Consider the following 15501-nt stretch of genomic DNA (forward strand, 5'->3'; position numbering starts at 1 on the left):
AAGCCTTTCTGCCACGGTGAAACCGAGGAAGGGCAGAGAGCTAAACGAGCCTTCCTGCCAGGGTGAAACCGAGGGAGGGAAGACAGCTAAACGAGCCTTTCTGCCCGGGTGAAACCGTGGGAGGGCAGACAGCTAAACAAGCCTCTCTGCCAGGGTGAAACCGAGGGAGGGCAGAGAGCTAAACGAGCCTTCCTGCCAGGGTGAAACCGAGGAAGAGCAGACAGCTAAACGTGCCTTCCTGCCAGGGTGAAACCGAGTGAGAGCAGACAGCTAAACAAGCCTTCCTGCCAGGGTGAAACCGAGGGAGGGGAGACAGCTAAACGAGCCTTCCTGCCAGGGTGAATCCGAGGGAGGGCAGACAGCTAAACAAGCCTTCCTGCCAGGGTGAAACCGAAGGAGGGCAGACAGCTAAACGCGCCTTCCTGCCAGGGTGAAACTGAGGGACGGCAGACAGCTAAACGAGCCTTCCTGCCAGGGTAAAACCGAGGGAGGGAAGACAGCTAAACGAGCCTTCCTGCCAGGGTGAAACCAAGGGAGGGCAGAGACCTAAACGAGCCTTCCTGCCAGGGTGAAACCGAGGGAGGGCAGACAGCTAAACGAGCCTTCCTGCCAGGGTGAAACCGAGGGAGGGAAGACCGCTAAACAAGCCTTCCTGCCAGGTTGAAACCGAGGGAGAGCAGACAGCTAAACGAGCCTTCCTGCCCGGGTGAAACCAAAGGAGGGCAGACAGCTAAACGCGCCTTCCTGCCAGGGTGAAACCGAGGGAGAGCAGACAGCTAAACGAGCCTTTCTGCCAGGGTGAAACTGAGGGAGGGCAGACAGCTAAATGAGCCTTCCTGCCAGCTTGAAACCGAGGGAGGGCAGACAGCTAAACGAGCCTTCCTGCCTGGGTGAAACCGAGGGAGAGCAGACAGCTAAACGAGCCTTCCTGCCAGGGTGAAACCGAGGGAGGGCAGAGACCTAAACGAGCCTTCCTGCCAGGGTGAAACCGAGGGAGGGCAGACAGCTAAACGAGCCTTCCTGCCAGGGTGAAACCGAGGGAGAGCAGACAGCTAAACAAGCCTCCCTGCCAGGGTGAAACCGAGGGAGGGAAGACCGCTAAACAAGCCTTCCTGCCAGGGTGAAACTGAGGGAGGAAAGACAGCTAAACGAGCCTTCCTGCCCGGGTGAAACCGAGGGAGAGCAGACAGCTAAACGAGCCTTCCTGCCAGGGTGAAACCGAAGGAGGGCAGACAGCTAAACGCGCCTTCCTGCCAGGGTGAAACCGAGGGAGAGCAGACAGCTAAACGAGCCTTTCTGCCAGGGTGAAACTGAGGGAGGGCAGACAGCTAAATGCGCCTTCCTGCCAGGGTGAAACCGAGGGAGAGCAGACAGCTAAACGAGCCTTCCTGCCAGGGTGAAACTGAGGGAGGGCAGACAGCTAAACGAGCCTTTCTTGCCAGCTTGAAACCGAAGGAGAGCAGACAGCTAAACGAGCCTTCCTGCCAGGGTGAAACTGAGGGAGGGCAGACAGCTAAACAAGCCTTCCTGCCCGGGTGAAACCGAGGGAGAGCAGACAGCTAAACGAGCTTTCCTGCCAGAGTGAATCCGAAGGAGGGCAGACAGCTAAACGAGCCTTCCTGCCCGGGTGAAACCGAGGGAGAGCAGACAGCTAAACGAGCCTTCCTGCCAGGGTGAAACCGAGGGAGAGCAGACAGCTAAACGAGCCTTCCTGCCAGGGTGAAACCGAAGGAGGGCAGACAGCTAAACGCACCTACCTGCCAGGGTGACACCGAGGGAGAGCAGACAGCTAAACAAGCCTTCCTGCCAGGGTGAAACCGAGGGAGGGCAGACAGCTAAACAAGCCTTCCTGCCGGGGTGAAACCGAGGGAGGGCAGACAGCTAAACAAGCCTTCCTGCCGGGGTGATACCGAGGGAGGGCAGACAGCTAAACAAGCCTTCCTGCCAGGGTGCTGCTTCCCTGAAAGAAAAGTAAATGTGCGCAAGTGCTCCATCTACAAATGTAAAGTTTTAGATTTAATTAAAGAATACTGTGAGGAAATGGGGTGAACCATATGGTGTGTTTGTGCAACCTCGCGGTGTTATACACTTACCAAACCAACCCCTTTACGACCTTTAGGTTTCACCTGTAAAACCCTCAGATCAACCCTGAGTAGCTGTGGCATTGAGCAGCAAGGCTTACACAGAGGAGCAAGTGTTAAGCATTTAAAGAGCACCAACACAATTGCAGAAAAAATCGAAACAACACTCAAGATACCCGACAGCAAAAATATAAAAATAGACTATTTTTATAAGAATACGGGCCCCGATTCACAGAACTGACTTACTACAAAATCCTAAACTAACTACCATTTTGGTATTCACAGAAGGCACTTACTCATTTCGGTATTCACAGAAGGCATTTAGGAGTCTTAACGTTTGGAGTCCTAACTTTACTACTACTAAACTGAGAAAAATCCTAACTTTAAGACCTTCGGTATTCACAGAAGGCATTTAGCAGTCCTAAATGAATTCTGTGAATACCGAAATGAGTAAGTGTCTTCTGTGAATACCAAAATGGTAGTAAGTTTAGGATTTTGTCTTAAGTTAGTTCTGTGAATCGGGCCCACAGACACTAGAATGAAAAAGATCCACCTTGGGGTTCCAGAAATATTGATTTTGCAAGCAATCTTAAATCAAAGCAATTTCATTCAACCGCGAACAAACCTTGGGAAAGTCAACAAATTAGACACATAGAAACTTAAGAAAAGAAGCCTCAGGTAAGTATCAATGCGGTCAGTGTCAAGTATTTGGTGGGACCAACCCCTGCAGGGAGCTGGTCAGGGGGGCCAGTAAAAGCCCTCAGAAAAGTGACCTTCACAAGAGGAGCTGTCCAGTCCCTCAGCAGCTCAAGGCGTTTTATCCATGTTGCAATGGATCTGTATGGAGTGCATGCCCTCGCCTCCGAGAACTACATTCTACTGGGAGACCTCAACTTCCACCAGGAAAGGAAAAACGACAGCAACACCACCACCCTTCTTGACAACCTGGCCAATCTCGGCCTTAAACAACTTGTTGACACCCCCACCCATGTAGCCGGACATACGCTCGACCCAATCTTCACCTCGAGCAAACACATCTCCTTCGATCGCACCACAGCTCTCCATTGGACGGACCACAGTTGTGTTCACTTCAGCTACAAAACCACCTCGACCCACAACCTATTCCCCAAAGAAAATGGAACAAAATCACCCCCGACCAACTCCTCACATCGCTGAACCAAAACCCACCCGCCCTCTCATCGGACCCAAACCAAGCTGCCATCAAATTCAAACAATGGATCACTCACAGCGCTGACGATTTAGCACCCTTGAAAAACCATCACACCAAACAAGACAGCAAAAAGGCCCCCTGGTTCAAGGATGACCTTAAGAAATCCAAGAAGCTATGCCGTACTCTCGAGAAAACATGGAGAAAAAACCCAACCACCGACAACATGACCACCTTCAAGGCAGCCACCCGCAAACACCACCAGCTGATTAAATCCACCAAGAAATCAGCATTCAAGAATCGACTCGACAACAACGCCCATAACAGCAAGGAACTTTTCAACATCGTCAAAGAATTCACCAACCCCACCGCAGCCTCAAACGACATCACTCCCTCCCAAGACCTCTGCGATTCGTTATCCTCCTTCTTCTACAACAAAATTGCCGACATACATAACAGCTTCGAAAACAGTTCCAACGAACAATCCTCTCCACCCCCCTCAGAACCTAAACCGCCCTCTAACAACCTCAGCGCCTGGAACCCAATCACCACTGAAGACAGTATCCGCCTAATGAATTCCATCCACTCCGGCTCGCCTACCGACCCCTGTCCCCACCACATCTTTAACAAGCAGACTCCATCATCGCACCCCATCTCCGTGATGCCATCAACTGCTCCTTCAACTCTGCTACCTTCCCAGAAAGCCGGAAACATGCTGAAGTCAGCGCCCTCCTGAAGAGACCCACAGCAGACCCCTCTGAACTTAAAAACTATCGCCCCGTATCCCTCCTCCCATTCCCGGCCAAAGTCATCGAGAAAGCCGTCAATAGCCAACTCGCCGCCTTCCTCGAATCCAACAACTCCCTAGATCCCTCACAGTCCGGCTTTCGAGCCAAACACAGCACCGAAACCGCCCTCATCGCAGCAGCAGACGACATCTGAACACTACTGGACAACGGAGAAACAGTGGCCCTCATTCTACTCGACCTCTCCGCCGCCTTCGACACTGTCTGTCACAGCACCCTCATACAACGCCTCAGCAACATCGTCATAAAAGGAAAAGCCTTGGACTGGATCATCTCGTTCCTAGCTCAGAGAGTCTGACTTCCCCCATTCAAATCAGAGGCCACCGAAGTCATCTGCGGTGTACCACAAGGATCATCACTCAGTCCCACCCTCTTCAACGTTTACATGAGTTCACTCGCTTCCATCGCGCGTCAACACAACCTTAACATCATATCCTACGCTGATGACACCCAGCTGATCCTTTCCCTCACCAAAGACCCCAACACCGCCAAAACCAATCTTCATGAAGGCATGAAAGAAGTAGCCGTATGGATGAAAAACAGCCGCCTAAAACTCAACTCAGACAAAACGGAAGTGCTCATCCTAGGATCCTCCCCTTCTGCCGGGGACGAGTCATGGTGGCCTTCGGATCTGGGCTCAGCACCCATACCCACAGACCATGCACGTAACCTTGGCTTCATCCTAGACTCCTCACTCTCAATGACCAAACAAGTCAACGCCGTCTCATCCTCCTGCTTCAACGTACTTCGTATGCTCAAAAAAATCTTCCACTGGATCCCCGCCGAGACAAGAAAGATTGTCACCCACGCATTGGTTACGAGTCGACTAGACTACGGAAACACCCTCTAGGCCGGAATTACAGCCAAATACAGAAAAAACTCCAACGCATCCAAAACGCATCAGCGAGACTCATTTTGGACATCCCTCGCCAAGATCACATTACCGGCCACCTGAAAGACCTCCACTGGCTTCCCGTCAACAAGAGAATAACATTCCGTCTCTTCACCCACGCACACAAGGCCCTCTACAAACTAGGGCCCGAATGCCTCAACACTCGACTATTCTTCAACACACCCACCCGCCAACTAAGATCCTCCAATCAAGGCCTCGCCGCAGTTCCGCGTATCCAAAGATCCACCATGGGAGGTAGATCCTTCTCCTACTTGGCGGCCAAGAACTGGAACTCACTCCCCACTCACCTCCACCTTACACAGAACCACATCTCCTTCAGAAAAGAACTTAAAACCTGGCTATTCGATAAATAATGAACCCCCTCCCCAAGCTCCTTGAGACCCTCTGGGTGAGTGCGCTATATAAATTCTTGAACTTGAACTTGAACTTGTCCTGATGCGAGGGATGAAGGATGGATAGAGAGGGTCGACACGCTGGGGAGGAGGAGACCCTGGAGGGAACCCTGTAAATGGATGGAAGAGGCACCTGGGCGTTAAGGTGCAGGCACCATAGTGATAGACGGCAGAGGAACCCCATGAGTCGAGGACTGAGGGGGCCCCTCGACAGGAGAGGGACACATGAAGGGAGCAGCAAGAGACCTCCCAGATAGAGGTGAATGGACCCCACAGTCCCCATAGATACTGGCCCAAAGGACCCAAAGCTCCATCACTCCTCTGGACGGAACCCCATTGGATACGCTCGAACATAGTCCACCCGACAGGTCCCAAATGAACACACAATGTGACCACCGACATCCAATGACAAAGAGGATGACAATAGCAAGGTCCATCTGGCAAATCTTTTGAATTTACATCTCATTGTGACAATCTTGTAAAGGTGAAATGTAACGCGGTCTGTACAGGCAGATCTCTGCTCCCCCCACTCTTTATCGACACCTCTTACCTCTTGCAGATCCAGAAGACCACAGAGTGGGCGACCTCCAACTACCGACAGCACAAGACCTCACATCAAGAGCATGAAAGAAAACCACCAACATACTCAAGAGACCAACAGAGCTAAGAATCCTGCAAGCGTAACACGTGTTTAAACTGCTTGTCCAGCTCTTATTAGTCTATATTTATCACACGCTAAGGGCTGCGTCCATAACATGATAACCGCAGCTCAGTAGTCATCACGCACAACATGGGAAGACTTCCCACAAAGGATCAAAGAAAAGCCACCACTCTTCCATCCACACTCCCACCCGGTACAGCGTGCTTACCGCGTGGGCAACTACTTGCACCGCATTAGGGCAGAACGCGCTACACATATACTATAATACAATATATTAACGTTCTTTAATTATGTTAAGCGCCCAATGTCAGTAATGGCAACTTACACAATATAAAACCACTAATACATTTCTAAAAAGCGAGATTTATATAACCTGTGGATAAGGGACGATGACGCCCCAAGAATTGAGGAAAAAGGAGCCGCTCGCGTAGACAAGGAAGGAACTGTATGTATAGAGATTAAACGCACCACAGGGATAGATGCAAAAAAATAAATGGCATTGTCATTTACAATGCGAATAGCCTAATATCTCGCAAATGCGAGACCTATTGCATTTACACCCACGCACAGAGCCACCCACACAGAGAGCCCCACACACACACACACACACACACAGAGCCCCGCACACACACACACACAGAGCCCAACACACACACCGAGCCACACACACAGACAGAGCTCCACACACAGCCCCCCCACACACAGAGTCCCCCCCACACCACACACAGAGCCCTGCACACACACACACACACACACAGAGCCCAACACACACACACACAGAGACAGTCCTGATAATGGCTCTGGAAGTGATGCTTAAAGCCCATAGATTCGTACCTTGGCAGACGTTGGCTGTCCAGAGCGAACAATCATTCATTCCATCCTCTTTTGCGTATCTGATTGCCAGTGCCATGCCTGAAGACCTGAGACTGACACAGCTTTCCAAGCCCAGCGCTGCAAAAGTTTGAGAAGTCCAAAAAGTAATACATTTGTACCCATTCAATGAATACTTCTATGGGCCCAAGAATCAGAAAACAGAAGTCAGTGTGAGGAGGGTCCTGAAATTAAAAGGGTAACCAACTTCTCATATCCGGGGCTCCTGTTTGATGAAAGGGGTACTTGGGTCCAGCAAAGAAATGCAAAGAGAAATGCCAAGTCAAGAGCTGCAGTTGCAATTCTGGACTTTGCCAAAACGTTGGGGCTGCAACCTTTTCAAGCTATGCTGAAAGTCTACAGGGCAAAATGGATTGCCATCGCCTGTTATGGGTCTGATATCTGGGGATAGAAGGACTTGGGAGACCTCCAACTAGTGGAGAATGCGTTTTTGTGTAATCTGCTCTGACTCTCCTATATTACCCATCAGGAACTGGGGGTAGGGTATATTTCTGATCTGGTGGTTTTGGTTCCACTACTGCACAGGATCAGTATGTGATCACCCCTGAAGTAGAGCTAAATCAGAAAATAGCTAATGATTGCTTGAGCTGGAAGAGGGTGAATAGTATTCCCTGGCTCCTCCATATCAAGATTGTAGAAGAGAAAGAGGGCACCCTATGTTTGTGTCCCCAAACGATCTTGCCAGGCGAGATCTGGTCTGGGCCTGAAAACAATATTTGTCTAGTGTGTGTGTGGAGAGAGAACCTCTTATGAGCTTATATTTTACTAAAAAGTGCCTGTCAGTAGAGACTTATCTAATCATAACTACAATCTCTTATCATTGCTTCCTACCAACGAGGTTTACATTACATTTCCTACATTGTTTGCTTGCCGAACCACAAGGTTGGCATAAGGGGGCGGGATTGGGATCTTGTTTGTGCGATACAATGCCTTTTCTGCTGTTGTGTGATCATTATTGATCCCTCGGTTAATGTTTTATAGTAACATTACTAAAAGACAAAGGGTTTTTTTGCAAGAAAGGCCATCACTAATTTATATCTAAATGTTAACCAGCCTCCTGGAATGTTTCAGTGTTGGTGATTTTTTTTAGTTGCTGCTGTCAGAAAAACGTGCAGTTAAACATTTTTTTAAAAAAAAATAAGAAAATGGGTATCATGCAAGATCTGTTTTTATTATTTGTATGTTCTGTTTTACTGGTGAGATTTTAATGAGTGTTTATTCGGTGACTTTTTATTATGTGTGTATTTTGGTTTTATTGTGTGTACTTTTATGGTTTGATTCAAGCAAAATAAGTATTTTTATGATTAAGAAATACTTCTATAGGCACAGATTAACTACTTTATTGGTAAACCAGTCGCTATGTATACGTTCAAGTTCCTGATCCAAAAAGTGAACTAAAAAACGCATCAAAATGTGAACAAGAAAAAACAAAACACAGAAGGAAGAAATAGGTGTCACGTTTTTTGCATACAAAGCTGATATTCAGTATTCAGAGGCTGCGACAGGATGACAACACTGCTGCCTACTTCAGTGCGGTTCTGTATCTCGAGCCCTAGCACTATTTCAGCTTGTGGTAGCGCACCAAAAACTTGGCTCCTTTCATCAATTAAGTCGCTCACTGTTACCACAAAGGGTGATTAGAGGAAGGATGCTGGGCTGCAAACCAGGCAGTGGGCGTGCCCGGAAGAAGCGAATAGGCAATAAAATGCACAGCATCAACTAATGGTAAACATTCTTACATTTGGCACAAGTGGATAAACATGTCGCACTCCCGTTCTATCTGCAATTCTTCTTAATGATTATTCAATACTGGCTGATGTGAACCTGGCTCACATGGACACAACCACCACACAGAGTGCTAAATACTGACCAGGATAAAAACAGGAGGCCAATCACGTGTAGAAGAGTGGGTCTATGCCCAAGGCAGTACAATTAAGATTATTATTTTCCTGCATATAAAACGTGGCCGTCCGTGTACAGGTAAATACACTGAAGAAAGGTATCCAACATTGGGCTTGTGTGCGAGTATATAACGGCCCTGTCAATTTAATTTACACTGTATAGGTCAACTTGAATAACAGGGTAAAATCAGGTGTTGGCAGTCAATCAACGGGCGCAAATGGAAACTAAGCATTTTGGAAATGGTGAATAATAGCTCGTAAATTGAACCCACTGCCTTATACGTTGATATCCTGCTTGCTGACTGGAAGAACTTCAGTTTGAGGAAAGTGACAGACCTCAACTGACATAAAGCAGAAAGATAGGGCAGAGGTCCCGGCCTGTGCGGATCTGACACCTTCCCACGCATTACATTTCACCTGAGGTCTAAGACACGGCTACTCGTATGGAGAGGCAGTAAAAAAGCGTTGCACCAGTGGGAAACAGCGATGCCTCGCCGGGCCCAATGTGTCGGGAAGCAGGGTGACAGAGATTAAGTGGGCCCCTCCCCTGGGGTGGAAGGTGGGGTGGATACCGCTTGGCCTCGGAATACGTGGACTCTAGCTCACCTGTGACCCGTGGCAGCTCCCAGGCGCCATGGGCCTGGCAGCAGGCGGTGCTCTGCTCACACGGGGCTGGGGGGCAGGAGCCTGACCCCATTCTCGTTTGTCTATTCAATGATGTCATGCAGCCTCCGGGTTTCAGTTGGAGAACAAGAGCCTCTCGGGTTGATACAGCAAGCCTCTGATGACGGGGTCGGCTGAAACGGGGGCAGGCACGGGAAGGGGCTGAAGCACCACCATCTTTCTCGCCTCTGATGACGGGGTCGGCTGAAACGGGGGCGGGCACGGGAAGGGGCTGAAGCACCACCACCTTTCTCGCCTCTGATGACGGGGTTGGCTGAAACGGGGGCGGGCACGGGAATGGGCTGAAGCACCACCATCTTTCTCCGAGGCGAGGCAGAACTGCCTCGGAGAAATCAGCGTAATTTTCGCATTCGGGGGCGTGGTTTTTGCTGTTGACTGACGGATGACGTCACGGCGAGAAAACTGAAAAAAACACACCCCGAATCTGAAAAAGACGGGGCTTGAACAGAGTGACGCCCCTCTCCTCCAATGGCTGGCCTCCGTTTAGGAAGCCAGCCAATGGAGAAGAGGGGCGGGTTCAAGCCCCCAATCTCTAAAACATTAAATCTCGGAGCAAGACTGCGCAAGCGCAGCCTGCGGTCCGAGACCAAAAAAAGCACTTGGTATAGAGTAGAAGTACCTACATGGATGGGGCAGAGATATAAATTTGCAGAAGGTGGAAGCAAACATATCCAGGGGTTACAGTGGTGCCATGGGGGAGGGGGGTCCCTCGACAACCACATGATGGAGCCTGTGAATAGAATGGAAGGAGCACATGGATTGGATGGAAGTGACCACCATCGAGAGGGTTGAAAGCGACTTGTCGGATAGCATTGTAAAGTACCCTATAGATAGGACCGAAAGGACCACAATTCATAGGGTTAGTGCGTCCCTATGGACAGATCTATAAAATACAGTAAAGATAGGATCGAAGGGACCACCATCGATAGGGTTGGAAGCGTCTAGTCTGATAGCAGTGTAAAGTACCCTCTATAGATATGATCAAAGGGACCACCATTGATAGGGTTGGAGCCTCCCTATGTACACAAGTATAGAATACCCTATAGATAGGATCAGGGGACCACCATGGATAGGATTGGAGCGTCCCTATGGACACAAGTATAAAATACCCTATAGATAGGATCAGGGGACCACTATCGATAGGATTGGAGCGTACCTATGGACACAAGTATAAAATACCCTATAGATAGGATCAGGGGGACGACCATCGATAGGGTTGGAGCTTCCCTATGGGCACAAGTATAAAATACCTTATAGATAGGATCAGGGGGGATCACTGAAATAATATCGAGTGTCAAAATATCGACTAGCAAAAATATCGTGGACAAAATATTGACAGTCAAAATATCGAGTTTGTATCTACAAACAGGTAAGTACAAAAATATCGAGTACAAAATATCGTTTACAATAATATAGTTGTAAAAAATATCGACTTTATAAAAAACAGTGTTAAATTAAATTAATATTAAAATGTAATTACTAAAATATACTTAAAAATACTTACAATAACTTATAATAATAAAAAAATAAATGAAAGTAATAAAAAAAATTTACAATATTATTTGTTAAAACATATATATATATTAACATACTATAATTAAATAAGATACTAAAAACTGACCCTGAACCCTAAAAATACCCCTTTACCCAAAAACCCAAAACTGACCCTAAACCCTAAAAATACCCCTTTACCTAAAAACCCAAAACTGACCCTGAACCCTAAAAATACCCCTTTACCCAAAAACTAAAAACTGACCCTAAACCCTAAAAATACCCCTTTACCCAAAAACTGAAAACTGACCCTGAACCCTAAAAATACCCCTTTACCCAAAAACTGAAAACTGACCCTGAACCCTAAAAATACCCCTTTACCCTAAAACTGAAAACTGACCCTGAACCCTAAAAATACCCCTTTACCCTAAAACTGAAAACTGACCCTGAACCCTAAAAATACCCCTTTACCCAAAAACTGAAAACTGACCCTGAACCCTAAAAATACCCCTTTACCCTAAAACTGAAAACTGACCCTGAACCCTAAAAGTGCCCCTTTACCCAAAAACTGAAAACTGACCCTGAACCCTAAAAATACTCCTTTACCCAAAATTAATCAATATTATTTAATTACCAATTAATTATTAATTAACAATAACAATAAAGTAAATATATTAGCACATTACCTGTAATTAATTTAATAATTAATATTATTTTACCCCAATTAATTACTTTACAATAACACAAAATTATATATATGTAAAATTTACTCTAATTAATGTAATTAACTAATTACAAATAATTAATTACCAATTAATTACTAAAAAAATATGTACTAAATTATATTAATTAATTAACTAATTAATATTAATTAATTATCAATTAATCATTAATTAAAAATATTTACAAACATATATTAATTAATTAATTATTATTAAATTACTTCCCACCCTATTCCCCTATAAACCCACAACCCGCTACAGAATTACATTACGCAATTATTATAAAAACAAAATTCATTTAATAAAATATTTTATAACATTAATACACACTTTTCACACATATTATTACATAAATATACACTATAAAGTATTATATATCATTAAAAATTCGATATTTTTGCTATCTATATTTTATACAGTCGATATTACTTCAGTTACCTTAAAAACGATATTTTTGTAGTCGATATTCTGTCCAGTCGATATTTTGTCCAGTCTATATTTTAAAGTCGATATTATGTCCAGTCGATATTTTGGAGTCGATATTTTGTCTGTTTACCGATCAGGGGAACCACCATCGATAGGGTTGGAGCATCCCTAAGGACACAAGTATAAAATACCCTATAGATAGGATAGATTTGAAAGGACCACCATCGATAGGGTTGGAGCGTCCCTAAGGATACAAGTATAAAATACCCTACAGATAGGATAGATTCGAAAGGACCGCCATATATAGGGTCGGAGCATCCCTATGGACACAAGTATAAAATACCCTATAGATAGGATTGAAGGAACCACCATAGCTAGGGTTGGAAGTGACCCAGTGGATATGGTCATAAAGGATGGAAAGGTTATGGGAGGAAGGGCCCACCATTAATAGAGTTTGAGGCTATTCCATGTTTATCAGCATAAAGGACTCAGAGTCAAGGGCCACCATCGATAAGGTTAGAGGCCACTCCCTGGAAATGGGAGGCAGAGGCCACCATCGGTAAGGTCAGAGGCCACTCCGTGAATAGAGGAGGCAGGGGCCACCATCTATAAGGTTAGAGGTCACTCCATAGATACGGGAGGCAGGGGCTATCATCAGTAAGGTTAGAGGCCACTCCCTGGATATGAGAGGCAGGGGCCACCATTGATAAAGTTAGAGGCCACTCCATGGATACTGGAGACAGGGGCATCATCGATAATGATAGAGGCCACTCCCTGGAAATGGGAGGCAGGGGCCACCATTGATAAGGTTAGAGGCCACTCCCTGGATATGAGAGGCAGGGGCCCCCATTGATAAGGTTAGAGGCCACTCCCTGGATACGGGAGGCAGGTCCATCTTCGGTAAGGGTAGAGGCCACTCCGTGAATAGAGGAGGTAGGGGCCACCATCGATAACGTTAGAGGCCACTCCCTGGATATGAGAGGCAGGGGTCACCATCGGTAAGGTTAGAGGCCACTCCCTTGATATGAGAGGCACGGGCCACCATCTATAATGTTAGAGGCCACTCCCTGGTTGCGGGAGGCAGAGTCCACCATCGATAAGGTTAGACGGCAATCCATGGATTTAGGAGGCAGGGGACACCATCGATAAGGTCGGAGGCCACTCTCTGGATATGAGAGTCAGGAGCCACCATCTAGAAGGTTAGAGACCACTCCATGGATACGGGAGGCAGGGGCCACCATCGACAAGGTTAGAGGCCAATCCCTGGATTTGGGAGGTAAGGGCCACCATCGATAAGGTTCTATATGAATAGCCAGGTTTCATACCTGAAAAAGAGGAGTGTGCCTGGTGGAATGACAAGGCCTTATTGCATCTTGATAAAGTAACATATCTAAGATTGGTTTTATATTGCTCTGACCTCCAGGTTTGAGAGGATATTGAGCCTGAGCCTGGGGCTCACTCCTTAATGGAAACACATGATTCTGTGTCTCACTCCTTCCATTTCTATCCAATGCCGGAGGCAGGCCAGTGCCTGTGAGATGAGAGCCGATGGGGACTGGTGAGAAGCTGTTCACTGAAGGGCTTCCATACCAGCGCTTGCGGGCTGTTACCTGTGAGTTGGGTACAGTCAGGATACTGGTGAGCTGGTGGTAAGTTAAAGCAGGGAAGGGTCATGGTGGTAGGGCCACCTCGCTGAATACGAGGGTCGTTTGTCATGTCGTTCAAGAGATGCCAAGAGGTTTGAGACTGGTTCATTGGCTCCTAAGGGTTGCGTCAAGCGTCTCTGGGGTACGGTCACCCTGACGTTCCTTCATTGTGTGTTAAGATTCAACAGTAAAAGTGATCATGTCATAAACTCGCCCACGGCATCATTATCACTCCAGAGAAACAGAGGTCATCTCACCTTGAAAAACGCCTTGATGGCGGGCAGGTGCGTTGCACACATCTGTCTGTACGATTCGTCCACCTTCTCCCCGACCTGCAGAAGAGAATGAAGAAAGGAACCATCAGAGGGGGGAATACATGATCTCTCCTTGCACCTAAGCATGGAATCGCTGAAATTCATCACTCTCCTGTAAAATCCTACTGTACCTACTCGCGCCCCCTCCCTCTGTACCCCATCATGGCCGGCCTCTTCTTCCTAGTAATCCATCATCATCTTTGACCCTTCCACTTTCTGTGCACACTGATTCCATTTCCTGGGTCTGCTGGGTGAAAACCCTCCCTTGTGCCCTGGATTCGCTCCAGCCTCCCTTCTCCGCTCTGAAGCACTCACTGTTGAGATCCTTCTTTTGTGGCCTTACGCCTGCCCTCTTGAGGGGGGTCGGTCGCCCCTCATGAGATATTGCAGCTCTTTAGCCAGCCTCAACACTCCCTATGCCCCTCTCTAAGCTCTGTATTCACATCAGATCTCTCTCTACCTCTTCATGCTTCTTCTTTCCTCTTGCTACAGGTACTCCTGGGAGTAGCCGTGCACTTTATAAATGACATATAATATATCAGGTAGCAAGGGAGACGATATCCTATTCAGCTTTGGCTCTCTTTGCAGAAATTTAAAAACACCTCTGTTTTTAACAATGGTGACGGCATCTCTGATCTTCTGGCCCATTCTCCAGAAAGCCCCATATGGCGATCATACTCTTTAAGATAACTAACATAAGCCTCTTTGTGACCCTCCAGGCTCCCACCCACACTCCTTGCACCATCTCCAGGAGGACCTAACCATGCTTCAAAACCTTCGATATGCTTTTGTTTCTGCTTCTTCCCCCTCGACACCCCTCATTGCTGGTCTCCCCTGGACGTTGGCACCAATCACCCCCTTCTCTGCGTGTTGTGCCATCGCTCAAGGCTCATGCAAAAACAACAGTTAATGTACAGAATGCAGAACAATGTCATACATTCACCCCAGTACAGAGATCTGGGCCCAAATCCATCAGTTTTCTGCACTCAAGGCTCAGCAGTTTACTCAGGGTCAGCCTCACATTCTGGCTTCTCCCTGACTTCCTGGAGTCACTCAAAAACTGTACCCCCTTATTTATTTCACGGATTTCACTGCAGTATTTTGGGGTTATCAAAGAAGTTTTAGAAGTTTGCTACAGAACTAAAATGAAATGGAGACAAAGGGAGACAAAGTGCCTTATTTAGATCTTGGTGGATGGGTTACTCCGTCACAATCACAATGGACGTCCGCTCCGCCTAAATATAAATCCGGCAGGATACAATTGGATTTCTAATTCCACAGCCGGGATACACGTCACCTTCGTGATGGAATAACCCGTCTGCCGAGGTCGCGAACAGGCGCTAAGACTTACAACATGACTTTAGTTGTGCTGAGTAGACAACACCCCACCAGCGAGCCGGTCTCC

At 47.2% G+C, this 15501-nt stretch overlaps 1 protein-coding gene across 1 annotated transcript in view; it reads right to left on the minus strand.

Annotated features, from left to right (window-relative positions):
• Window positions 1-15501, minus strand: part of LOC147725699 (uncharacterized) — a 483091-nt gene that overhangs the window by 170446 nt on the left and 297144 nt on the right. The window contains exon 4 of the mRNA XM_086964378.1: window positions 14040-14114. Coding sequence (XP_086820504.1) covers window positions 14040-14114 — 75 coding nt within the window. The remainder of the gene's footprint in view (window positions 1-14039; window positions 14115-15501) is intronic.

This window comes from Lissotriton vulgaris, chromosome 3_2, assembly GCF_964263255.1.
Source record: "Lissotriton vulgaris chromosome 3_2, aLisVul1.2, whole genome shotgun sequence".
Taxonomy (NCBI): Eukaryota; Metazoa; Chordata; class Amphibia; order Caudata; family Salamandridae; genus Lissotriton; species Lissotriton vulgaris.